Raw genomic sequence first — 27,036 nt, forward strand, 5'->3', positions numbered from 1 at the left:
ACTCAGGGACTTCTCTCCCTCTGTACCAGTCTGTCTATGTATTTAGTTAATGTTGCTCTGTTCTGTGTTATATAAATAAACAATTTTTCTTATTATTTTATTTTTTTAATGTAATTTTTATTCACAATAATCTAACAAAATATTTTTTTACCTTTCCCTTTTCACCAGAGATTACACCTCCGCCCAGCGTCATTGTCCAATCCAGTGATGCATTAGTAATAGTAAAGATTTCAGTGCCAGACACAAGCCCATATTTTGTCTTGAAAAATTATAATAGAACTCTCAGAAGAAATGGTTCATCTGAGGAGGTAAGTAACTTTCAGGGTAGGGTCACACATATCGCATCCGCAACGTATTTGATGCTGCAGATGCGCTACTGCCCGTCCCTAGAGTGTGCCTCCAGCTGTGCCCGTGTGTCCCGCTCACTGCAGCAATCTGCCGCTATGAGCAGACACAGAAAGAGCTGCGAGGCGCACACGGATGCGCAGCTCTCCAGATATCGGGGTTGCTCCCTGAGCTAGGCCGAGAACAGCCGTGATGTCTGGAGTACACTGCGCATGCATGCGCAACTCGCAGCTCCCCCTGTGTCTACTCGTAGCAGCGGATTGCTGCTGCGAGCAAGACATGGGCACAGCTGGAGGCACACTTAGACGGGCAGTAGCGCATCCGCAGCATACAATACGCTGCGGATGTGCTACGTTTGACCCTACCCTAAAGGATTCACCAATCCCACATTCATGTCTTATGGTGGGGGTCAGCCATTCATTTCTGATCAGCGGATCCTAACACCCTGCACCCCCTCTGATCAGCTGTATAGAAGCTGATGTACCCTGTAAAGCAGTGGTCTTAAACTGTGGCCCTCCAGATGTTGCAAAACTTCAACTCCCAGCATGCCCGGACAGCCGTTGGCTGTCCGGGCATGCTGGGAGTTGAAGTTTTGCAACATCTGGAGGGCCACAGTTTGAGACCACTGCTGTAAAGGGAGCCAGAAGCAGACAGCGCCATTCACTGTGTAGTGGCCATACCAGGTTACGGCAGCTCAGCTTCCATTCATTCCATTAAAGGGGTAAAACTATTATTAATTATTATTATTTATTTATTTATATATTTTTTTTAATCAACTGATGCCAGAAAGTTAAACAGATTTGTAAATTACTTTTATTAAAAAATCTTAACCCTTTCAGTACTTAGCTGCTGTATGCTCCACAGGAAGTTTTTTTTTTTTCTTTTTGAATTTCCTCTCTGCTGACACCTCTATCCATTTTATGAACTGTCCAGAGCAGGATAGGTTTGCTATGGGGATTTGCTCCTACTCTGTACAATTCCTAAAATGGACAGAGGTGTCAGCAGAGAGCACTGTGGTCAGACAGAAAGGAAATTCAAAAAGAAAAGAACTTCCTGTGGAGCATACAGCAGCTGAAAAGTAGTGGAAAGATTATGATTTTTTAATAGAAGTAATTTACAAATCTGTTTAAATTTCTGGCACCAGTTGATTTAGAATTTCTTTTTTTTCTTCCAGTGGAGTACTCCTTTAAGAGCTGAACTGTAGTATCCAGGCATGGCCACTACACAATGAATAGAGCAGTCTGCTTCCAGCCCTATTTATTGTGTATATGATGGAGCTATGGCTGATAAAACAGCTCATCAGTGGGGGTCCGGGGGTTCGGCACCCCACTGATTAGATATTGATGGCCTATTAAAGGGGTACTCCCGTGGAAAACTTTTTTTTATCAACTGGTGCCAGATTTGTAAATTACTTCTATAAAAAACTTCCACTACTTTTTAGGAGCTGTATACTAAAGAGGAAATTATTTTCTTTTTGGATTTCTCTGATGTCATGACCACAGTGCTCTCTGCTGTCCATTTCAGGAACTGTCCAGAGCAGCATATGTTTGCTATGGGGATTTTCTCCTGCTCTGAACAGTTCCTAAAATGGACAGCAGAGGTCAGCAGAGAGCACTGTGGTCATGACATCAGAGAAATCCCAAAAGAAAAGCATTTCCTCTGTAGTATTTAGCCCCTAAAAAGTAGTGGAAGGATTAAGATTTTTTAATAGAAGTAATTTACAAATCTGTTTAACTCTCTGGCACCAGTTGATAAAAAAAAATAAAAATTAAAAATAAAAAAGTTTTCCATGGGAGTACCCCTTTAAGGATCTTGTGCTTTACATGGTGTACTTTATACCTTGTCCTAAAATAGATGGCAGAATGAAATCTGATATTATTAGAGTAATGCAGTGTTTCCCAACCAGGGTGCCTTCAGCTGTTGCAAAACTACAACTCCCAGCATGCCCGGACAGCCAAAGGCTGTCCGGGCACGCTGGGAGCTGTAGTTTTGCAACAGCTGGAGGCACTCTGTTTGGGAAACACTGAAGTAAGGACTACACAGTATACTATTTTCTTATTGCATATAGAAGCAGCATAGTTATACATCCTCTGTCTACTAGGTAAATATTCTGGGACATTTTGATGTTCCTCTTTTATTCCTCCTGGGAATATATAAATAAATTGACATCTGGGTGAGCTAGTAAAATTGGAGTTTTGTTTTACCATAGAATCATGTGACTCAAACAGGTGCTGGTATTTTAGCAGCTGCCCCCATATGCCATTTGGGGAGGGGTGGGGTGTTTAGTGGATGCAGTTACATTCATTAGAATATCTGTATACCACGTGTGCTCCATGGGCAAAATAGAAGCGCCTATGCAACTTGCAAAAGAGGGTCTGTCACCATGTGATTACCACATTATAGTGGACTTTTAGCTTTCCTTCCAAAAAATGTATTTGTGCGAATTGCTCCCATATTGGGGAAATAGAAAAAAAAAAATATTATATATATACACACACACACACACACACAGGTATATATATATGATAATTATATGTATTTATTATATTTATTTTTATTTATTTAGAATTCGGAATTTGTCAATGCAAACCCTTTTATCATTTCACCCAATGACCTTCTTCCTGAGCAAACGTATTGCCTGACGGTTCACGTGTGTTACAACGGCGTATGTGAGTCGAGTCCAATTGGCCCAGAAATATGTTTTATGGCGCCTGCCAAAGGTGAGATACTGATATAAACAGTGATGCTCGTGTGATAAACTGTCCTAGAGACAAGTCCAAAATTTTGATCTGTCAGGATCTGAGTGTTGGTTTCAGATCAGGGGCGTAGCTATAGAGATAGCAGTTACACAGGGGCCCTGGTGCCTAAGGGGGCCCCCAAAACACATCTGCACCATAAGAGACCAGTATTTTAACCCCTTAAGGACTGAGGGCGTACCTATACGCCCCCCTGTTTGAGTCCTTAAGGACTGAGGGCGTATGGGTACACCCGTGGGAATTTCGGTCCCCACCGCTAGCCGGTCGGGGACCGGACCGGGATGCCTGCAGAAATCATTCAGCAGGTATCCCATGACAACGCCTGGGGGGGTCCTTAGACGCCCGCTTGTCTGCAATCGCCGATCAATTCAGATCGGCAATTCCGGGCTGATCGGGTCTCTGGTGACCCGATAGCCCTGAAAATAGGGATGATCGGAGATGTTAGAGTGATCCCCGATCGTCCTGAAGGATAGGAGCGAGGTGGCAGTGGTGCCACCACCTCCTATGCCCTGCCATTGGTCGGTTAGGAATAACCGACCAATCGCAGTTAGGGGCGGGGAAGTTAAAGTTGAAATCCCCGCTCTGCCCACCCCTGGATGTCCGGGCAGAGCGGGGAGAAGAGGGTGGCGGGTACCTGAGTCCACGAGGAGGTGGCGGGACCGGCGATCGTGGCGGGATTGGCTGCAGTAAGTAGGCGGAAGCAGCGGTGGAGGCAGCAGTGAAGATCAGTGGTAAGTGATCTTCACTGCTGCCTTCTAGGAGTTGCCAAACTACAACTCCCAGCATGCCCAGACAGCCAAAGGATGTCTGGGCATGCTGGGAGTTGTAGTTTTGCAACATCTGGAGGGCCACAGTTTGGAGACCACTATACAGTGGTGCCCAAGCTGTAGCCATCCAGATGTTGCAAAACTACAACTCCAAGAATGCCCAGACTGCCCAGGCATGCTAGGAGTTATAGTTCGGCAGCATCTGGCCCTTCAGATGTTGCCGAACTACAACTCCCAGCATGCCTGGGCAGTCTGAGCATGCTTTGAGTTGTAGTTTTGCAACATCCGGAGGGCTACAATTTGGACACTTACTACACAGTGGTCTCAACTGTTCTCCTCCAGTTGTTGCATAACTACAACTCCCAACATGCCCTTCGGCTGTCTGGGCATGCTGGGAGCTGTAGTTTTGCAACAACTGGAGGCACGCTGGTTGGGAAACACTGAGTTAAGTAACAAACGCTCAGTGTTCTGCAACCCGTGTGTCTCCAGCTGTTGCATAACTACAACCTCCAGCATGCATGGACAGCCAAAGGGCATGCTGGAAGTTGTAGTTATGCAACAGCTGGAGTCATACTACTACAAGTCCCAGCATGCCCTTCAGCTGTTACTGAGTTGTAGTTTTTGCAACAGCTGAAGGCATTCTGGTTGCAAAACACAGAGTTTGTTACCTACCTAACTGTGTTTCGCAACCAGTGTGCCTCCAGCTGTTGTAAACTACAACTCCCAGCATGCCCTTTGGCTGTCCCTACATGCTGGGAGTTATACTTTTGCAACAGCTGGAGGCACACTGGTTATGAAACTTTGAGTTAAGTAACAAACTCAGTGTTTTGCAACCAGTGTGCTTCCAGCTGTTGCATAACTGCAACCCCCAGCATGCATGGACAGCTAAAGGGCATACTGGGAGTTGTAGTTATGCAACAGCTGGAGGTTTACAGGGTACATTCACATGGGTGGGGGTTTACAGTGAGTTTCTCACTGCAAGTTTGAGATGCAGCAAATTTTACGCTGAAGCTCAAACTCCCAGCGGGAAACTCTCTGTGAACCCCGGCCCCTGTGAATGTACCCTAAACACACTACTAGAGATGAGCGAACTTACAGTAAATTCGATTCGTCACAAACTTCTCAGCTTGGCGGTTGCTGACTTTTCCTGCATAAATTAGTTCAGCTTTCCGGTGCTCCGGTGGGCTGGAAAAGGTGGATACAGTCCTAGGAAAAAGTCTCCTAGGACTGTATCCACCTTTTCCAGCCCACCGGAGCACCTGAAAGCTGAACTAATTTATGCAGGAAAAGTCAGCAACCGCCGAGCCGAGAAGTTCGTGACTAATCGAATTTACTGTAAATTCGCTAATCTCTACACTACACTACACTACACCTACACAAAATAAAAAAGTAAAGTACTACATATACACATACCCTACACATTTACCCCCCCCAATAAAAATTAGAAATGTCTGGTACGGCACGGTTTCTAAAACGGAGCCTCCAGCTGTTGCAAAACAACAACTCCCAGTGTTACCAGACAGCCATTGACTGTCCAGGCATGCTGGAAGTTTTGCAACAGCTGGAGGCACCCTGTTTGGGAAACACTGCCGTTGGGTAATTTTGGTATCGGAGGCAAGTGTAATTCTTGCATCCGGGTCCGTCCCTATGCAAATCCCTAATTTAGGCCTCAAATGCGCATGGCGCTCTCTCACTTCGGAGCCCTGTCGTATTTCAAGGCAACAGTTTAGGGCCACATATGGGGTATTTCCGTACTCAGGAGAAATCGCCTAACAAATTTTGGGGGGCTTTTTCTCCATTTACCCCTTATGAAAAGGTAAGGTTGGGGTCTACTCCAGCATGTTATTGTAAAAATGTTAAATTTTTTACACTAACATGCTGGTGTTGCCCCACATTTTCCATTTTCACAAGAAGGAAAAAAAGACCCCCAAAATTTGTAACACAATTTCTCCTGAGTACAGAAATTCCCCATATGTGGGCGTAAAATGCTCTGTGGATGCACAACAAGGCTCAGGAGTGAGAGCACCATGTACATTTGAGGTGATTTGCACAGGGGTGGCTGATAGTTACAGTGGTTCTGACATAAACGCAAAAAAAACCCCACCCACATATGACTCCCATTTAGGAATCTACACCCCTCATGGAACGTAACAAGGGGTATAGGGAGCCTTAACACCCCACAGGTGTTTGAAGAATTTTCGTTAAAGTTGTACGTGAAAATGAAAATTTTTTATTTTTCTCACTAAAATGCTGGTGTTATCCCAAATTTTTCATTTTCACAAGGGGTAATAGAAAAACAAAGCCCCACAAAATGTATATTACATTTCTTCTGAGTATGGAAATACCCCATATGTGCATGTAAAGTTCTCTGCCGGTGAACTACAATGCTCAGGAGAAGGAGCGCCATTGGGCTTTTGGAGAGAGAATGTGTCTGGAATTGAAGGCCATGTGTGTTTACAAAGCCCCCCGTGGTGCCAGAACAGTGCCCCCCTCCCACATGTGACCCCATTTTGGAAACTACACCCCTCACCTAATGTAATAAGGGGTACAGGGGGCATTTATGCCCCACAGGTGTCTGACAGATTTTTGGAACAGTGGTCCGTGAAAATGAAAAATTCAATTTTTCATTTGCACAGTCCACTGTTCCAAAGATCTGTCAAACGCCAGTGGGGTGTAAATAGTCACTGCACCCCTTATTAAATTCTGTGAGGGGTGTAGTTTCCAAAATGGTGTCACATGTGGGGGGGGGGGGGTCACTGTTCTGGCTCCATGGGAAGTTTGTAAATGCACATGGCCCCCTACTTCAATTTAAGCAAAATTCTCTCTCCAAAAGTCCAATGGCGCTCCTTCTGTTCTGAGACCTGTAGTGCGCCAGCAGAGCACTTAACGTCCACATATGGGGCGTTTTCTTAATCGGGAGAAATTGGGCTTAATATTTTGGGGTCCATTTTCTCCTATTACCCCTTGTGAAAAAGAAAAATATGGGGTTACACCATAATTATTATTATTTATTTATTTTTTTAACTAAATTTTTTATTGACATTTTTAAATACAGAAATTAGAAAACATAAAAGATGTGCAAATAACAACATCATAAATTTCAAGCATTCCTAGAGATCATGAGCTGAAAGTGTGGCAAATTAGGAAAATTAATTACTCCAGGATCATACCGTGCGAATAAGCAGTAGGCAGAGATGGTTAGTAAACTTCAACACATCAGACAGACAAAACAAGGACGAACTATAGACAACAGAGTAAAGACACAACAGTCAAGGGGGGGGGGGAGAATGAGGGGGAGGGACAGGTAGGGTAGGCGGGGAGTCAGACCGCTAAGGAGGTTGTCGGTCCACATGGCTATCCCAGGGCTCCCAGACCGCTAGGAAGAGGGGCATGGTATTATTAAGGGAGGCAGTAAGAGACTCTAGGGTACGCATCTCCCCGATTCTAGCCAAAAGGTCAGCCTCGGAAGGGGGGATTTCCAATGCTAAGCTATGAGCGTCTTGGCCGCCAGGACCATCTGCATAAAGAGCTTAAAGGGCTTCTTAGCTAAAGGCAGAAAAGAGAGAAACAATAAATAGACCAAGGGATCCAGAGGGACCCGGACCCCCAAGACGTCCGCCACCACCCGCCTCACCATTTCCCAGTAGGGCACAATCAGAGGGCAGGACCAGAAAATATGAAAGACCGTTCCCAGCCCAACTCCACAACGCCAACACTGAGGAGAAATATTAGAGTTCAGAGTGTTCAACAAAGCAGGTGTGTGATACCAGCCCATTAACAGCTTGAATTGGGTTTCCTTAAATGCTGTACAAATGGACACCCTGGAGGCCCTCTCCCAGATGACCCTCCACTGTGGCAGAGCAATGGTGGTGTTTAAGACCTCCTCCCAACCAGTCATATATCTGTGAGAAGGGGAGTCACCATCCCTGGGGGCTATGATTGTAGAATAAATACGGAGAGAAGGCCCTTCATTTGGAGTCCCGCACGGCACAACCTCTCTAACATAGTAGGTAGAGAGACCACACAAGTCTCCAGAGACGACATCATATAGTGCCGAAGCTGGGAGTAGTGGAATCGCTCAGAGGTGGGGAGACCATAGCGGGATACTAGATCCTCAAACAGGAGAAGTGCACGTGTAAGGGGGCTAACCAAGTCCGCCCAACAGAATAGCCCTCTGCCCCCCCCCCCATTCCCTAACCATAGTGGAGGTGAGGCCCAGGGGGAAGGAAGGGTGATAGAGAAAAGATAGCAGAGGGGATGTACGAGAGGAAAGGTGGAATTTCCTGGAGCAATACCCCCAGACATAGCGGAAGAAGGATATAGGACCCAGTAGGGGACGCGGGGGGAGGGCGACTCCAAAGAAATGTATTAGGATGGATGGGGGCTAGCGAAAGCTTTTCCAGCTCCATCCAGCAGCTGTACGCACGGTATATTGCCCAGGAAGCCAGATGACACAGGTGAGCAGCCCAGTAATACTCAGTGACGTCCGGTACAGATAGTCCCCATGTTCCGTCTCGCTAGCATTACCGACATGGGGAGGCGATGCCGTTTACCGTCCCAAATAAAGTGAAAAATAGCCGATTTGAAAAGCCTTCAGCGCTGCCAACGGCACACGAACCAGTAGCGTCTCAAAAAAGTAGAGTAGTTTAGGAAGTATAGTCATCTTAGCCGCCGCTATACGGACGAAAAATGAGATATATTGAGGGCGCCATTTATCCAATAGTGCACGCAGTTGTTGGAACAGGGGGAGAAAGTTGGCAGAGTAAAGAGTAGAGTAGCTAGAGGTAAGATGAACACCAAGGTAAGTGATAGCAGAGGGCGACCACCGAAAGGACCACAGAAAGGCAAGGTGGAAGGTTCAAGGGCAGAACCTCTGTTTTGGAAAGATTGACTTACTAGCCAGAGACGGTGCCAAAAGTGCGTAGGACCCCATAAAGGTTACGGAGAGAGGACAGGCTTAGTAAGAGTGAGGAGGACATCATCCGCAAACAAGCAGATTTTGAATTCCCTGTCATGAAGAGCAACCCCAGAGATGTCCGCACACCCACGTATCATAGCGGCTAAAGGTTCAATGCACAAAGCAAAGATCAGAGGGGATAGCGGACATCCCTGCCTGGTCCCATTATGCAAGGGGAAGGATGTAGAAGAAGCATGAGGAAGCTTCAGAGAGGCTGTAGGGGAAGAATAGAGACCCCGCAGTGCAGTGAGGAAGGAACCCGAAATCCCAAATTTTTGGAGAGTGGCAAATAGGAATGGCCAACCCAGCCTATCAAAGGCCTTCTCGGCATCCAAACTAAGTACAACAGCTTGCTCAGAGCGTTTATTAATCAAGTCTATGAGATCAACCACCCTCCTCGTATTATCTCCCCCCTGTCTACCGGGAACAAAGCCCACTTGATCTTTATGGATAAGAGAGGGGAGGAGACAACAGAGTCGGGCAGCCAAAACTTTAGAGAACAATTTAAGAACAATTTCAGCAAGGCAATAGGCCTGTAGCTAGAACAATCATGGGGATTATTCCCTGGTTTGGGGATAAGAGTGATCCAGGAGTGACTGTGGGATCCTTTCTCCCCCCCAAGAAAGTATTCAAGAGAGAAACAAGGTGGGGAAGAAGTAGAGCAGAGAAGGTCTTGTAGTACAGGTAAGTAAAGCAATCAGGTCCCGGGGAACGCCCCGAAGGTAAAGACTTAAGAACCTCCCCCAGTTCTTCCAGCGCGATCGGAGCATTAAGAGTAGCCAGATCAGCGGATGTAAGGGATGGCAGTCCGTTAGGAAGGAGTCTAGCAGGGCATCTCACTCCCCGGGATCAGATGGGAGCCGGGAAGGAAGAGAGTAAAGTTTAGAATAGTAGTCAGTGAAAAGGCATGAAATATCATCAGGGTGATAATGAAGCGTGCCTGATGAGTTTTTCAGAGCTGAGGGAGTCTGTGCGGCAGCTCGGTCCCTCAATCGTCTAGCTAGTAGTGAGTGGGCCTTATTGCCCTTTTCGTAGAACCATTGTTTGGCATAAAGAAGCTGCCGCTCCAACCTGTGAAGGGCAAGCTCACCCAATTGCGCACGGGCTGCGACCAGACGCCTCAGGAGCGAGAGAGAAGGGGCAGTGAGCAATGCCGCCTCCAGAGAGCGAATCAGTGTCTGCAACTCCCGGGATCGGGCCAAAGCATCACGTTTCAAACGAGAGCCCAGGGCAATACAGTGTTCCCGAACGACCGACTTGTTGGCTTCCCAGAGGACTTCCTGAGAGGAGACAGATTTGAGCAGAGAGTCATTAAGGCGCCAGTGGCAGCGCCGGGGGAAGGAGGAAAAAGGAGAAAAAGATATGAGCACTGGCCCATGATCGAACCACGAGATGGGGTCTAGGGAGGCTGAGGATAGTATGCGCACCATTGGTAAATTACCAAAAAATAATCTATGAGAGTATGTAATATATGCGGATGGGAATAAAACGAGAACGACCTATCAGTAGGGTGGTTGATCCTCCATAAATCATACAAGGAGGGAGAACGAATCAGACGTCGAAATAAAGAAGCAAGACTCAGTTGGTCCGGGGGTACAAGGGTACCCTGCACAGAGTGCCGATCCATGGAGGGGGAGAAAATAAGGTTAAAATCTCCGACGAAAAGCCAGGCTGACGGCGGGAATTTATGTAGCCGCACGAGTACCCAACGCAAAAAGGGGATCTGGGACGTATTCGGGGTGTACACATTACAGAGAAGGGGCTTGCCACCTAGGAATCCCTCCACTACCACATATCGCCCACGGGGGTCAAGAAAGGAGGAGGTGACTTGAACAGGGCAGGACCTAGAGATAAGGATTGCCACTCCGGCCGTCTTCCTACCCGAAGAGGCCGAAAAGGCAAGCGGACAGAGATGATGCAGGAATTGAAAGGAGCCAGGGTGGTCGAAATGTCTCCTGAAGAAAAACTATATCCGCCTTCTGTGTCATCAACTCCCGTTGCAGAAGGCATCGTTTAGGGGGGGGGGGGGGGGGAGTTAAGACCCTTAACATTCAAAGAGACACATTTAGCCATGGTCACTGGGAAAAGGGGACCCAGAAACTAACGTAGAGTTCTCACTCACCCAAATACAGCCAAGGGAGTCCTGAGACCATGTACCTTCTACCAAGATGCCAGAGGGGGGTAGTGTCCCAAACAGTTCCATGGGCCTGAAAGATAGGGAGGGGAAGGGAAGGAGAAGAGGAAACGGGACATAAAACAAAAAAAACTAACAAATAATGCAAAATTACACTAAAACAACATATCAAAACATAAACCATTGCCTGCAGGGTCAATAAGGAGGCCAAAACCGGATCCTCTACCGGAACACTGAGGCACAGAGTACAACAGCATTTGGGAAGGCCTCGGTGGGGAAATGAGAGAACACCATTAAAGAAGGTAACACTAACACGGAGAACCACCTTCCCACGAGGTCATGCCAAAGGCAGTCAATAAAAAGAAGAACCGCTGTAACAGTTTTTGTGGAAAAAGAAAAAATGCAGGAAAAAAAAAACCCACAAGAAAAACCACGAATGTCCATAAATCAGGGGAGTCCAGGAGGAGTTTACAAACAGCATAGCCAAAAAAAAAAAACAGTCCACAATCAGAGAACAAGTACGAACAGGCAGCAAGCACATAGATCAAGGAGGCACAGGAGGAGTCCCAGGCCTGTAAGAAGTTAGCATCTTATTGCCCCCCGATCATAGTCGGTGGACCGGCTGCCACACGGGGGGGGGGGGGGGGGGTAGTGGAGGTGAGAGGCCCCAGTCCAACACTTGGGGAGCAGGGACATTCAGAGCTGAGCAAAAGGCTGGGATGTCAGAGTAGGAGCATAGCACAGCAGAGCGTCCATCCCTTTCGAGCTTGTAGGGCAAACGGGAAGCTCCAGCGGTAAGGGATGTGATGGTCGCGGAGGACCACCAGGAGCGGCTGAAGCATGCGTCTCTTCCGGAGGGTGATGCAGGAGAGAGATCCTGAAACAGCTTGATCGGGGCCCCATCAAAATTTTAATTCCGCCGTGCACGTGCCTTAGCCATGATAGCTTCCTTGAGGCGGAAGTCATTAACATAACAAATTACATCCCAAGGGGGTCCGTGTGATGGTCTAGGTCGAAGGGCATGATGAGCTCTGTCCAGCTTAATTTGAAGGGGTGGGGATTCACCCAAGATGAGGTTGAAAATAGCTTCCAGCGTGTCTGGGAGATCTTCATCCCTAGTAGCCTCAGGGAGGCCACGGACCCAGATGTTATGGCGATGGTCCCTGTTGTCCAAGTCCTCCAGGTGGTTATGCATGTCGGAACTCAGATTGGGCGGCAACCGTCGACTGGAGTTGAGCAACATACTCCCTGGTAGAATCATGGGTCTCCTCCAGAGTCTTCACCCGTTCAGAGACATATTGTAAATCCTGACATATGGATGCATTCTCTGCCCGGCAGGCTTCCCTAACTTCAGCAATTATGGAGCGGAAGTCCTCTTTAGTGGGGATAAGTGATAAAAGCTGTGAAAAGTCAATGGGCATCGGCATAGGTGCAGGGCGGCCAGAGAGCTCCGGGACAACCCAGAGAGGCTATCCCACTGCGGGGACCCCCCACCATCCGGGCGTGGGTTATCGCCAGACATCAGAGCGGGGTGCATGGTAACCTCCAGGGAGGAGGACACAGGGGACTTAACAGGCGGTGCAGGAAGGCGTGGGGGTCTGGGAAGCCTGGGGGCCACAGCTCTCTCAGGAGATACAGAATCTGGACAGGCAGTGGGGGGGGACGCCCAATCCGCAGGACCCTGCCAGAGGGCCAAAGAGGCAACAGACTGGGGCCATTGCTCAGCAGAAGTTTGAGGTAGAAAGGATGAGGGGAGAGTGGAAGCTGGGGGGGCCCCCCAACAATTGAGGCCCAGGTGGGCTGGAGAGCATCCAGGGGCCCTGTATGGAGAGGGTGCAGTGAGGATGGAGACAGGCAGGTGAGACCAGAGAGCCTTGCAGGGGTCTCAGGGCTGTAGGGGAGAGAGCACTGGTGTGCAGCCGGAGCAGGGAATGGTACCTCACTGTGAGCAGGAAGCCGTGTAGGGGGAGGGATCCCCGTCTCCGCAACCAGGTCCTCAGGCTGAATATGTGGATCCTTCTCTCCAGGACCGGAGAGCTCAGGGGCCGCTGGGACAGGTGAGGAGAGCGGCACAGCGGTCGGGCAGGGACACAGCCGTGTCCGCACGTGATCTTCAACCCGCCGGGGGGATGCAGGAGGCCCCGTCCGGGAGCGCAGTCTATATGCAGGGCTCAATCCTGTTGGCTGGTTGAGAAGGCCCGGGGCAGGAGACGGGCAGAGGAAACCCCTGATACTGCGGGTCCCAGAGACCAGGGGCGGACGTGCGGCTGCAGGGGGTCTCTTAGATGGCTTCTTAGATGATTTCCCTATAAGCAGGGAGTGAAAAGAGGCGAATAGAGAAGGGCATCACACCTCGTGGTCCCGTAACTCTAAGTCTGCGTCGCCACGCCCCCCCCCGGGGTAACACCATCATTTTAGCGTTAATCAAATTTTCCATTTTCACGTCCAACTTCAACGCAAAGTCGTCAAACACCTGTGAGGTGTTAAGGCTCACTATACCCCTTGTCACGTTCCTTGAGGGGTGTAGTTTTGTTTTTTTTTTGTTTTTTTTTGCTGTTCTGGCACCCTGGGGACTTTCTAAATGCAACATGCCCCCCAAAAACCATTTCAGCAAAATTCTCTTTCAAAAAGCCAAATATTGCTCCTTCTCTTCTAAGCATTGTAGTGTGCCAGCAGAGCACTTAACATCCACGTATGGGGCACTTCCTTAACCTCCCTGGCGGTATGATTCTGTCTGGAAATGTGTACCAAAAGCGGTACAATTTTTTTAAACTGAATTTCACATCTCCCTCCGCTCATTTCACATCTCCCCCGTCACATTCCCCCTCCCTTGTCACATCCCCCGTCACATTCTCCCCCCTCCTTGTCACATTCTCCCCCCTCCTTGTCACATTCTTCCCCCTCCTTGTCACATTCTCCCCCTTCATGTTACATTCCCCTCCCCCTGTCACATTCCTCTCCCCCCCTGTCACATCCCCCCTTCATGTCACATTTCCCCCCCTTGTCACATTTCCCCCCCTTGTCACATTTCCCCCCCTTGTCACATTTCCCCCCCTTGTCACATTTCCCCCCCTTGTCACATTTCCCCCCCTTGTCACATTTCCCCCCTTGTCACATTTCCCCCCTTGTCACATTTCCCCCCTTGTCACATTTCCCCCCTTGTCACATTTCCCCCCCTTGTCACATTTCCCCCCTTGTCACATTCCCCCCCCTTGTCACATTCCCCCCCCTTGTCACATTCCCCCCCCCTGTCACATTCCCCCCCCCCTGTCACATTCCCCCCCTGTCACATTCCCCCCCCTGTCACATTCCCCCCCCCCTGTCACATTTCCCCCCCTGTCACATTTCCCCCCTTGTCACATTCCCCCCCTTGTCACATCCCCCCCCCCCCTGTCACATTCCCCCCCTGTCACATTCCCCCCCCTGTCACATTCCCCCCCCCTGTCACATTTCCCCCCCTGTCACATTCCCCCCCCCTGTCACATTTCCCCCCCCCCTGTCACATTTCCCCCCCTGTCACATTCCCCCCCTTGTCACATTCCCCCCCTTGTCACATTCCCCCCCTTGTCACATTCCCCCCCCTGTCACATTCCCCCCCTTGTCACATCCCCCCCTTGTCACATTCCCCCCCTTGTCACATTCCCCCCCTTGTCACATTCCCCCCCCTGTCACATTCCCCCCCAGTCACATTCCCCCCCCCCCCCTCTGTCACCTTGTCCTGCAGTATCATACACTAGGATTGCCGGCAGATTTCAAACCTAGTGTATTTGCTGCAGAACAAGCCCTTTCCCCCTTCAGCCAATCACAGGCTTTACACCACTGCGGCCTGTGATTGGCTGAAAAGTGAAAGGTCCTAGAAGATGAATAGTGAAGAGAGGACACCCCGGACCGCACGGAGGGGAACGACATCATCTTCAGGGACCGGTACTAGGTGAGCAAAAGTTTTTTTTATTTTACTACTTCTTCCTTTTACACTTAGCTCAGTGTTTTTCTACCAGGGGGCCTCCAGCTGTTGTGAAACTACTACTCCCAGCATGCCCGGACAGCCTTTGGCTGTTAGGGCATGCTGAGAGTTGTAGTTTTGCAACAGCTGGAGGCCCCCTGGTAGGGAAACACTGACTCTTAGTATTTTTCTTTACCTGCTCTGGCCGGCCCCCGCAACGGGAGCCGACCAGAGCAGATAATCGCATGTTTTCCCGGGGGGCCGCATCGCTATATCGCATTGCTTGTGCGATATATCATGCAGCCCGGCCGGGAACTCTGCAATTCTACCCCGAGCGTGACTCGGGGTTACCGATCCTGGCAGGGAAAATTAACCCCGAGTCACGCTCGGGATTACCGCTCAGGAGGTTAATCGGGAGAAATTTGGCCCCCATAAACCATGACAGCAAAATTTGTTTTAAAAAATCCCACAGTTTCTCTTTCCCTCTTGAGCCATGTTGTGAGCCTGCAGAGCACTTTATGTCAACATATGAGGTATTTCCATACTCGAGAGAAATTGGGCTACAAATTTTGGGGGGATTTTTCTCCTTAAAACCACTTTTAAAAATGAAAAAAAAAATGGGGTTACAAGAACATGTTAGTGTAAAAAAGGCAAATTTTTATTTTTCTCCTCCACTTTGCTGCTATTCCTGCGAAAACACCTAAAGGGTTAACAAACTTTCTGAATATCATTTTGAATACTTTGAAGGGTGCAGTTTCTATAATGGAGTCATTTATGGGGTATTTCTCACAGTAAGGCCCCCTTAAATCCACTTCAAACTTAACTGATACCTGAAAAATTCAGATTTTGAAATTTTCGTGAAAATGTTGAAAATTGCTTCTTTACTTTGAAGCCCTCTAATATCTTCAAAAAGTAAAAACCATGTCATATTTATGATGCCAACATAAAGTAGACATATTGGGGGAGATTTATCAAAACCTGTGCAGAGGAAGAGTGGTGCAGTTGCCCATAGCAACCAATCAGATTGCTTCTTTCATTTTCCACAGGCCTCTTTAGAGGCCTGTGGAAAATGAAAGAAGCAATCTGATTGGTTGCTATGGGCAACTGCACCACTCTCCCTCTGCACAGGTTTTGATAAATCTCCCCCATTGTATTTGTGAATCAATAGAACATGTCTTTGGAATATCCATTTTCCTTACAAGCAGAGAGTTTCAAAGTTAGAAAAATGCTAAATTTTCAACATTTTCATGAAACTTTTGGGATTTTTCACCAAGAAAGGATGCAAGTAACGACGAAAATTTACCACTAACATTAAGTAGAATATATCCCCAAAAAACAATCTCTGAATCAGAATAAACGGTAAATGCATCTCAGAGTTATTAATGCATTAAGTGACAATGGTCAGAATTAGAGATGAGCGAACTTACAGTAAATTCGATTCGTCACGAACTTCTCGGCTCGGCAGTTGATGACTTTTCCTGCATAAATTAGTTCAGCTTTCCAGTGCTCCGGTGGGCTGGAAAAGGTGGATACAGTCCTAGGAGACTCTTTCCTAGGACTGTATCCACCTTTTCCAGCCCACCGGAGCACCTGAAGGCTGAACTAATTTACGCAGGAAAAGTAATCAACCGCCGAGCCGAGAAGTTCGTGACGTATCGAATTTACTGTAAGTTCGCTCATCTCTAGTCAGAATTGCAAAAAAGGGCTGCGTCCTTAAGGGGTTAATTGGCATATGGGGCCCTGTTGCAGATTTTGCATCGGGGCCTAGAAGCTACAAGCTACGCCTCTGGTTCAGATCCCCAACGTTCAAATTAAATGCTCAGATTATTATTATTATTTTTTTTGAAACAAACTAAGAAATGGTATATTACAGTGCTTCTTAACCAGCGTGACTCCAGCTGTTGCAAAACTACAACTCTCAGCATGCCCGGACAGCCAAAGGCTGTCCATACATGCTGGAAGTTGTAGTTTTGCCACAGCTGGAGGCACCCTGGTTGGGAAATAAAAGGCATATATATAATATATTGGGGGAGATTTATCAAAACCTGTGCAGAGGAAAAGTTTCCAGTTTCCCATAGCAACCAATCAGATCGCTTCTTTCATTTTGCAGAGGCCTTGTTAAAAATGAAAGAAGCGATCTGATTGGTTGCTATGGGCAACTGGACAACTTTTCCTCTGCACAGGTTTTGATAAATCTCCCCCAATATGTATAAATATACACACATAGATAGCTTGATAGATTTTTCCGGTGTATATTTAATTCCTGTTTTTAATGTAATCCTTTTATTCATTTATTTTTATTTTTTTTTCTAATCTTTAATAATTACTCCTTGTTAATGGTTTCAACCCCTTTTAGGTTATTTAGCTATTGATGCTTGTGGTAAATTATAAGACCGCTGTTAAGTCAGAGGTTCGCAGTCACATGGATGTAATACTTACTAGTTGTCGCTCCAGGGAAAGTAAACATTAGAACATTTCCTGCAGGTTTTTTTTTTCACGTCCTTATCTCCATTTCGTATTGACTGTAAAGCTGAAGGGGTTAAATTAGCCGGGCACAGACCTTGCTCCAGTCACAGCCATTACTGTGGGAGTCGAGGGGTTAATGGATTGCACACAAAAATGTTTGCCCTGCAGCACTCTAGCCTTATTGATTTGTTTTTAAGTTACCGTATTTTTCGTCCTATAGGACGCACCGGCGTATAAGACGCACCCAATTTATAGGTGCAAAATCTAAAAAAAATAAAGATTTTGAACCCAATAGTGGTCTTCAACCTGCAGACCTCCAGATGTTGCAAAACTACAACTCCCAGCATGCCCGGACAGCCGTTGGCTGTCCGGGCATGCTGGGAGTTGTAGTTTTGCAACATCTGGAGGTCCGCAGATTGAAGACCACTGCATAGGAGGTAATACTCACGTGTCCCCGCTGCTCCGGACCCTTCAACGCTGCCCTGGATGTCGCTCCATCGCTGTCCCCGTCGCTCCGGAACGTCTCTCTGCTGCCGGCCGGGTATCCTCGCTCTCCGTCGCCGCCATCACGTCGTTACACACGTACGCGACGACGAGGAAGGAGAGCGCCGGCCATACAGGGGATCCCTGAACGGAGAAGACACCGAGGAGGCAGGTAAGGTCCCTCCCGGTGTCCTGCAAGAACTAACCCGGCTATTCAGTCGGGCTGTTCGGGACCGCCGCGGTGAAATCGCAGCGGTCCCGAACAGCCCGACTGAACAGCCGGGTTAGTGTCACTTTCCCTTCAGACGCGGCGGTCAGCTTTGATCGCCGTGTCTGAAGGGTTAATACAGGGCATCACCGCAATCTGTGATGTCCTGTATTAGCCGCGGGTCCCGGCCGTTAGGTGTGTATTCGCCGTATAAGACGCACCGACTTTTTCCCCCCAGTTTTGGGTAAGAAAAAGTGCGTCTTATACGACGAAAAATACAGTAACTTTTATTGTGTTTACTATAATAAAATCATAAATGGGACACAAAACACCAAGGACAGGGGCATAAGTATATGGGTTGCTTAGGTAGCAGGGTCTTGGTGCTTAACCCCTTAAGGACATAGGGCGTATCCATACGCCCCCGTTTCCAAGTCCTTAAGGACCGAGGGCGTATGGATACGCCCTGAGCATTTCCGGCCCCCACCGCTAGCCGGAGGGGAGCCGGAGCCGGATGCCTGCTGAAATCGTTCAGCAGGCATCCCGGCATATCGCCCAGGGGGGTCATTATGTCCCCCCATGTCGGCGATTGCCGCAGATCGCTGGACAATTCAGTCCAGCGATCTGCGGCAGATTCCGGGTCAATCGGGTCTCCAGTGACCCGATGACCCGGAATTACTGGCTGATCGGGGCCGTCAGAGACTGCCCCGAACAGCCAGAGGCAGCAGGGGTGAGGTGGCACTGGTGCCACCTCACGATCGCCCTGATTCGTCGGCCGGATTACCGGCCGACCAATCAGGGCGCCTGCTGCGGGTGTCACTCCCGCAACCCGCTCCGCCCCTCTTTCGGAGGACGTGAGCGGGTGCGGGAAGACGACCCCCGGTGCTGGGGACCTCGATCCCCGGCGTCCCTGTTGGGATCGGGGCCCCAGGAGCAGCGGCGGCCGCGGCGACGACGAGGGACTGACCTGTGCTGCTGGCTCGTTGGAGGTGAGTGACAGCCTCCTGCTGTTGCTTAGCAACAGCTCCCAGCATGCAACAAGGGCATGCTGGGAGCTGTAGTTATGCAACAGCAGGAGGCAGACCACCACAACTCCCAGCATGCCCTTATGGGCATGCTGGGACTTATAGTTTTGCAACAGCTGAAGGCACATTCTTTCTATGTAAAAGTGTACCTTCAGCTGTTGTGTAACTACAACTCCCAGCTTGCACAGTCAGCTAAAGTGCATGCTGGGAGTTGTAGTGGTGCATCTGGTGGTTGCATAACTACAACTCCCAGCATGCCCGTTGGCTGTCGGTGACTGCTGAGAGTTGTAGTTTTGCAACAGCTGAAGGCACACTGAGTTAAGTAGTAAACCAGTGTGTCTCCAGCTGTTGCATAACTACAATCCCCAGCATCCCCAGCCAATGTAGTATGCCTCCGGCTGTTGCATAACTACAAGACCCAGCATGCCCTTCCGCTGTCCGTACATGCTGGGGGTTGTAGCTTGTGCAACAGCTGAAGGCACACTGGTTGCAAAACACTGAGTTTGTTACCAAACTCGGTGTTTCACAACCTGTGTCTCCAGCTGTTGCAAAACTACAACTCCCAGCATGCACTGATAGACCGTCCATGCTGGGAGTTGTAGTTTTGCAACAGCTGGATGTTCCCCCCTCCAATGTGAACGTACAGGGTACACTCACATGGGCGGAGGATTACAGTAAGTATCCGGCTGCAAGTTTGAGCTGCGTTAAATTTTCTGCCGCAGCTCAAACTGCCAGCGAGAAACTACTGTGAACCCCCGCCCGTGCGACTGTACCCTAAAAACACTACACTACACTACCACAAAATAAAATAAAAAGTAAAAAACACTACATATACACATACCCCTACACAGCCCCCCTCCCCTCCCCAATAAAAATGAAAAAACGTCTGGTACGCCACTGTTTCCAGAACGGAGCCTCCAGCTGTTGCAAAACAACTACTCCCAGTATTGCCAGATAGCCACTGACTGTCCAGGCATGCTGGGAGTTTTACAACAGCTGGAGGCCCCCTGTTTGGGAATCACTGGTGTAGAATACCCCTATGTCCACCCCTATGCAATCCCTAATTTAGGCCTCAAATGCGCATGGCACTCTCACTTTGGAGCCCTGTCGTATTTCCAGGCAACAGTTTAGGGCCACATATGGGGTATCGGCGTACTCGGGAGAAATTGGGCTTCAAATTTTCTGGGGTATTTTTTGCTATTACCCTTTTTAAAAATGTAAAATTTTTGGGAAAACAAGCATTTTAGGTAAAAAAAAAATTTTTTTTTTAACGTATACAAAAGTCATAAAACACCTGTGGGGTAAAAAGGTTCACTTAACCCCTTGTTACGTTCCCCGAGGGGTCTAGTTTCCAAAATGGTATGCCATGTGTTTTTTTTTTTTGCTGTCCTGGCACCATAGGGGCTTCCTAAATGCGGCATGCCCCCAGAGCAAAATTTGCTTTCAAAAAGCCAAACGTGACTCCTTCTCTTCTGAGACCTGTAGTGCGCCAGCAGAGCACTTTTCACCCCCATATGGGGTGTTTTCTGAATCGGGAGAAATTGGGCTTCAAATTTTGGGGGGTGTTTTCTGCTATTACCCTTTTTAAAAATGTAAAAATTTTGGGAAACCAAGCATTTTAGGTAAAAAAAAATAAAAAATGTTCACATATGCAAAAGTCGTGAAACACCTGTAGGGTATTAAGGTTCACATTACCCCTTGTTACGTTCCCCGAGGGGTCTAGTTTCCAAAATGGTATGCCATGTGTTTTTTTTTTGCTGTTCTGGCACCATAGGGGCTTCCTAAATGCGGCATGCCCCCAGAGCAAAATTTGCTTTCAAAAAGCCAAATGTGACTCCTTCTCTTCTGAGACCTGTAGTGCGCCAGCAGAGCACTTTTCACCCCCATATGGGGTGTTTTCTGAATCGGGAGAAATTGGGCTTCAAATTTTGGGGGGTGTTTTCTGCTATTACCCTTTTTAAAAATGTAAAAATTTTGGGAAACCAAGCATTTTAGGTAAAAAAAAATAAAAAATGTTCACATATGCAAAAGTCGTGAAACACCTGTAGGGTATTAAGGTTCACATTACCCCTTGTTACGTTCCCCGAGGGGTCTAGTTTCCAAAATGGTATGCCATGTGTTTTTTTTTTTGCTGTTCTGGCACCATAGGGGCTTCCTAAATGCAACATGCCCCCAGAGCAAAATTTGCTTCAAAAAGCCAAATGTGACTCCTTCTCTTCTGAGACCTGTAGTGCGCCAGCAGAGCAATTTTCACCCCCATATGGGGTGTTTTCTGAATCGGGAGAAATTGGGTTTCAAATTTTGGGGGGTATTTTCTGCTATTACACTTTTTAAAAATGTTAAATTTTTGGGAAACCAAGCATTTTAGGTAAAAAATATATAATTTTTTTTACATATGCTAAAGTCGTGAATCACCTGTGGAGTATTAAGGTTCACTTTACCCCTTGTTACGTTCCCTGAGGAGTCTAGTTTCCAAAATGGTATGCCATGTGTGTTTTTTTGCTGTTCTGGCACCATAGGGGCTTCCTAAAGGTGACATGCCCCCCAAAAACCATTTGACGCTCCTTCCCTTCTGAGCCCTCTACTGCGCCCGCTGAACAATTAACATAGACATATGAGGTATGTGCTTACTCGAGAGAAATTGGGTTTCAAATACAAGTAAAAATTTTATCCTTTTTACCCCTTTCAAAAATTCAAAAATTGGGTCTACAAGAAAATGCGAGTGTAAAAAATGAAGATTTTGAATTTTCTCCTTCACTTTGCTGCTATTCCTGTGAAACACCTAAAGGGTTAATACACTTACTGAATGTCATTTTGAATACTTTGGGGGGTGTAGTTTTTATAATGGGGTCTTTTATGGGGTATTTCTAATATGAAGGCCCTTCAAATCCACTTCAAACGTGAACTGGTCCATGAAAAATAGCGAGTTTGAAAATTTTGTGAAAAATTTCAAAATTGCTGCTGAACTTTGAAGCCCTCTGGTGTCTTCCAAAAGTAAAAACTCATACATTTTATGATGCAAACATAAAGTAGACATATTGTATATGTGAACCCCAAAAAAATATATTTTGAATATCCATTTTCCTTACAAGCAGAGAGCTTCAAAGTTAGAAAAATGCAAAATTTTCATTTTTTTCATCAAATTTGGTGATTTTTCACAAAGAAAGGATGCAAGTTACCACAAAATTTTACCACTAAGTTAAAGTACAATATGTCACGAAAAAACAATCTCGGAATCAGAATGATAACTAAAAGCATTCCAGAGTTATTAATGTTTATAGTGACAGTGGTCAGAATTGCAAAAAACGCTCCGGTCCTTAAGGTGAAAAAGGGCTCGGTCCTTAAGGGGTTAAAGGGGTACTCCGGTGGAAAACATTTTTTTTTAGGTCTTTATAGTTCAACTGGTGCCAGAAAGTTAAATCGATTTGTAAATTAGTTCTTTTAAAAAACCTTTGTACTTTTTAGCAGCCGTATGCTACCGAGGAAATTCTGTTCTTTTTGAGATTCTTTTTTTGTCTTGACCACAGTGCTCTCTGCTGACACCTCTGTCCGTGTCAGGAATTGTCCAGAGCAGCATAGGTTTGCTATGGGGATTTTCTCCTGCTCTGGACTGTTCCTGATATGGGCATCGGGTGTCAGCAGAGAGCACTGTGGACAAGACAAAAAAGAAATTCAAAAAGAACTGAATTTCCTCTGTAGCATACAGCTGCTAAAAAGTACAGGAAGGGTAGATTTTTAATAGAAGTCATTTAAAGATAAAGGTAAAGATTTTTTAATAGAGGAAAATTACAAATCTGTTAAACTTTCTGGCACCAGTTCATTATAAAAAAATTAAAAAATCCACCGGAGTACCCCTTTAAGGCAAATCTGCCCCATAAGAGACCAGTAATATAAATGGCACATCGGACCCTATTGCAGATTTTGCATTGGGGCCCAGAAGCCAAAAATTACACCTCTGACCAAGGCCACATGACGGTCGCCATAATCCACACGTTTTTCGCAATGCATTGTGCCATGGCTGTATAAATTACATTGGTGTGTTGTCTAAGGAGTATGTCTATGGTAGCGTTTCCCAACCAGGGTGCCTCCAGCTGTTGCAAAACTACAACTTCCAGCATGCCCGGACAGCCGAAGGCTGTCCGGGCATGCTGGGAGTTGTAGTTTTGCAACAGCTGGAGGCACCCTGGTTGGGAAACACTGGTCTATGGAGTACATGAGACTTTTCTTTTCCTTCTGCACTTCCTATTCTTTAGGTTTTCTTTGTACAGTTTTTCTCTTTCTGTCTTACAGGACCACCGAATAATCTGAGAATGGAGGCGCTAGACTTAAGTTATCTACTTAAGTGGGACTGGAACTTTACCCAGTCTCCAAATGCCACATTTTCTGTGGAAAGGTGGTAAGTGCTCCCAAAAGCATGTCACTGGATTTTTTAGCTGCTACTCTAAAGGCTCTAGACAAAATCACAGCTTTAGTCATGGCCCAAGCTGCTGAAGAGCCTCTTAAAGGGTACCTCTCATCAAAAAAACTTTTGATATATTATAGATTAATGTATGCAGAATAACTTTACAATTGCATGTTATTAAAAAATATGCTTCTTTCTATTTAATTTTCCATTTTGAAGAAATGACCACTAGGGGTCTCCCTACCAGTCCTGGCAGCAAGCATTTCAGACTCATGCTGGAGTCCTAAACACTACGAGCTGCCAGTCTGCTTTGTTCACAAAGGAGAACACTCAGAGCTGCCAGCCTGCTTTGTTCACAGCCTGTTTGGCTGTGAACAAAGCAGGCTGGCAGCTCTGAGTGTTTAGGACTCCAGCATGAGTCAGAAATGCTTGCTGACAGGACTGATCGGGAAAAATACAATAGAAAGAAGCATATTATTCATTAACATGCTATTGGAAAGTTATTCAACATTCATTAATCTAAAATATATCAAAAGTTTATTTGATGAGAGGTCCCCTTTAAATAAGGGCATATTTCTATATGTCTGCCGCAATGAAAACCGTTGTTTTGTTGTATTTTTATTGTGAGCTATCTAGTAAAAGAATGTAGCTTAAAGGGGTACTCCATTGAAATATTTTTTTTTTTAAATCAGTTAAACAGATTTGTAAACTACTTCTAGTTAAAAATCTTAAAGGGGTATTCCAGGCAAAAACTTTTTTTTATATATCAACTGGCTCTGGAAAGTTAAACAGATTTGTAAATTACTTCTATTAAAAAATCTTAATCCTTTCAGTACTTATCAGCTGCTATATGCTCCCCAAGAACTGTTTCTTCAAATACCTACAAATTAGACACCTGGTTAATTCATTGAATAAACCTTCTGTAGGCATAGTTCCCCTGACTAAAATATATTTATCCGGCACTCAGAAAGGCTTGAAACCGATTTATAGACTATTAATAGGTTCCGATAAATGTACTAGGCAGTACCCTCTTAGACTTTGGGAAGGGGACTTGGGACGTAGGATAGAGGCTTGTACCTGGGAAAAAGCATTTAAAGCATCTATTCACAGGGCCTTCCAGTGCTCATCCCATGTGGAAATCGCTTTTAAAACTATTCTAAGATGGTATTTTACGCCAGAAAAAATTTCTAAAGCATATCCCACAGCGTCCGATAAATGCTGGCGAGGGTGTGGACACAAGGGGACCCTTTTTCATATTTTGTGGAACTGCCCTTTAATACAAACCTTCTGGGTTTCCTGCAAGCTATTGGTGCAATCCCTTTTCCCGTGTCAAGTGCCTTGGTCCCCCCAACAAGTGTTGTTATTTTTAAACTTAGAAGATGTCCCCCCCCCTTTTAGAGACCTGTATTGCATAATATGTATAGTAGCCAAAACTGTGCTCTTGAGTGGTTGGAAAACCTTGCATGTCCCAAGCATTTCCCATGTGATTAGCAAATTGAATACCACTTACTCATTTGAGAAAGTAATAGCACTGGGATCGGGCAGGTATCAATCTTTTGCAGATAGATGGCAGAGCTGGTCCGCCTCTCCCAATAGTGTGGATATTTAAACGCTCTAGAGCTCCTCCTAGTCCCTAGTATTTGTTCTGAAAGTGGTGTGGTACACTTTTTTCCCCCATATAAGTTTTCGTAGGGATGATGGGTCTGAGGTATGTTACCGAATATAATGTACCCAATTTCTAGAGCAATTCAGACCAGGGCATACATTGGATAATAAAGATAAAGTTACTATTTTGATTTAACACCTGTCAAGGTAGGCAATGAAACACAGACCTACAGTGTTGAATTTCCGAGCTTTAACTGTGAACTTTATTGAGATGTCCAGAGATCAAACAATCATTACTGTTGTTATTTTTTTTTTTTGTTTGTTTTTGTCATCTGGCGCTATGTTCAGCGCTATTTGTCCTGTACTGTATTGTTGTTATACGATAAAACTTCAATAAAAACATTGAACGGAAAAAATCTTAATCCTTCCAATAGTTATTAGCTTCTGAAGTTTTCTGTCTAACTACTCAATGATGATGTCACGTCCCGGGAGCTGTGCATGATGGGAGAATATCCCTTGCATGATGGGAAAATATCCCCATAGGAGCTGGACAGCTCCCGGGACGTGAGTCATCAGAAAGCAGTTAGACAGAAAACAGCAACTCAACTTCAGAAGCTAATAACTGTTGGAAGGATTAAGGATTTTTTAATAGAAGTAATTTACAAATCTGTTTAACTTTCCGGAGCCAGTTGATATATAAAAAAAAGTTTTTGCCTGGAATACCCCTTTAATCCTTCAAGTACTTATTAGCTGCTGAATACTACAGAGGAAATTATTTTCTTTTTGGAACACAGAGCTCTCTGCTGACATCTCTGTCCATTTTAGGAACTGTCCAGAGCAGCATATGTTTGCTATGGGGATTTTCTCCTACTCTGGACAGTTCTTAAAATGGACAGAGATGTCAGCAGAGAGCACTGTGTTCATGATGTCAGCAGAGAGCTCTGTGTTCCAAAAATAAAATAATTTCCTCTGTAGTATTCAACAGCTAATAAGTACTGGAAGGATCAAGATTTTTTAATAGAAGTAATTTACAAATCTGTTTAACTTTCTGGCACCAGTTGATTAAAAAAAACAAAAGTTTTCCACCGGAGTACCCCTTTAACCCTCCCAGTACTTATCAGCTGCTGTATGCTCCACAGGAAGTTCTTTTCTTTTGGAATTTCCTTTCTGTCTGACCACAGTGCTCTCTGCTGACACCTCTGTCCATTTTAGGAACTGTACAGAGTAGGAGCAAATCCCCATAGCAAACCTCTCCTGCTCTAGACAGTTCCTAAAATGGACAGAGGTGTCAGCAGAGAACACTGGGGTCAGACAGAAAATAAATTCCTGTGGAGCATACAGCAGCTGATAAGTACTGGAAGGATTAAGATTTTTAAATAGAAGTCATTTACAAATCTGTTTAACTTTCTGGCACCAGTTGATTAAAAAAAAAAAAATTGTTTTCCAGGGGAGTACCCCTTTAAAGGGATAGTCCAGCTCTTTGGGTCTCATCACAGGACATCCAACCGCTGGCACCCCCACAATCTCTTGCACAGCGCCCTTGCTCTCCTCGTGCATGGAGTTAGGGTCGACATGCCCACTCCATGCATCTCTATGGGAGAGTCTGAGATACACGTGTACAGCGCTTATGTATCTCTGGCACTTCTGACCTCCCCTTTAAATGGCCACTGTCACTGTCCTAGCGACATGTCGAAAGTTTGGATAGGCTGGGATCTGGGAGTTTTCAGACCTCCACTAAACAGATGAACGAGGCAGGAGAAGATTGCACTCCGCGCGTTCTCTGCCAGCTCTGTGTCACGTATTTACAATGTAAGTCTATGGAGTATGTCCTAATCACGTGACGCAGAACAGGGAGAGAAGCGCACGTCAGCGCAGGCTTTTCTCAGCTCGTTCTCCGGTGAAGGTATAAACACTGCTACTGGTGAAAACTTTTCACATGTTGCTAGGA

The 27,036-nt window shown here is 46.4% G+C and overlaps 1 protein-coding gene across 2 annotated transcripts in view; it reads left to right on the forward strand.

Moving 5' to 3' along the window:
* Positions 1-27,036, forward strand: part of LOC130357111 (interferon alpha/beta receptor 1-like) — a 69,578-nt gene that overhangs the window by 8,533 nt on the left and 34,009 nt on the right. For both annotated transcript variants that reach the window (XM_056559504.1, XM_056559505.1), the window contains exons 2-4: positions 169-308; positions 2,912-3,065; positions 23,372-23,477. In XM_056559504.1, the coding sequence (XP_056415479.1) occupies positions 169-308; positions 2,912-3,065; positions 23,372-23,477 (400 nt within the window). The remainder of the gene's footprint in view (positions 1-168; positions 309-2,911; positions 3,066-23,371; positions 23,478-27,036) is intronic.

This window comes from Hyla sarda, chromosome 2 (assembly GCF_029499605.1).
Source record: "Hyla sarda isolate aHylSar1 chromosome 2, aHylSar1.hap1, whole genome shotgun sequence".
In the NCBI taxonomy this organism is placed as follows: Eukaryota; Metazoa; Chordata; class Amphibia; order Anura; family Hylidae; genus Hyla; species Hyla sarda.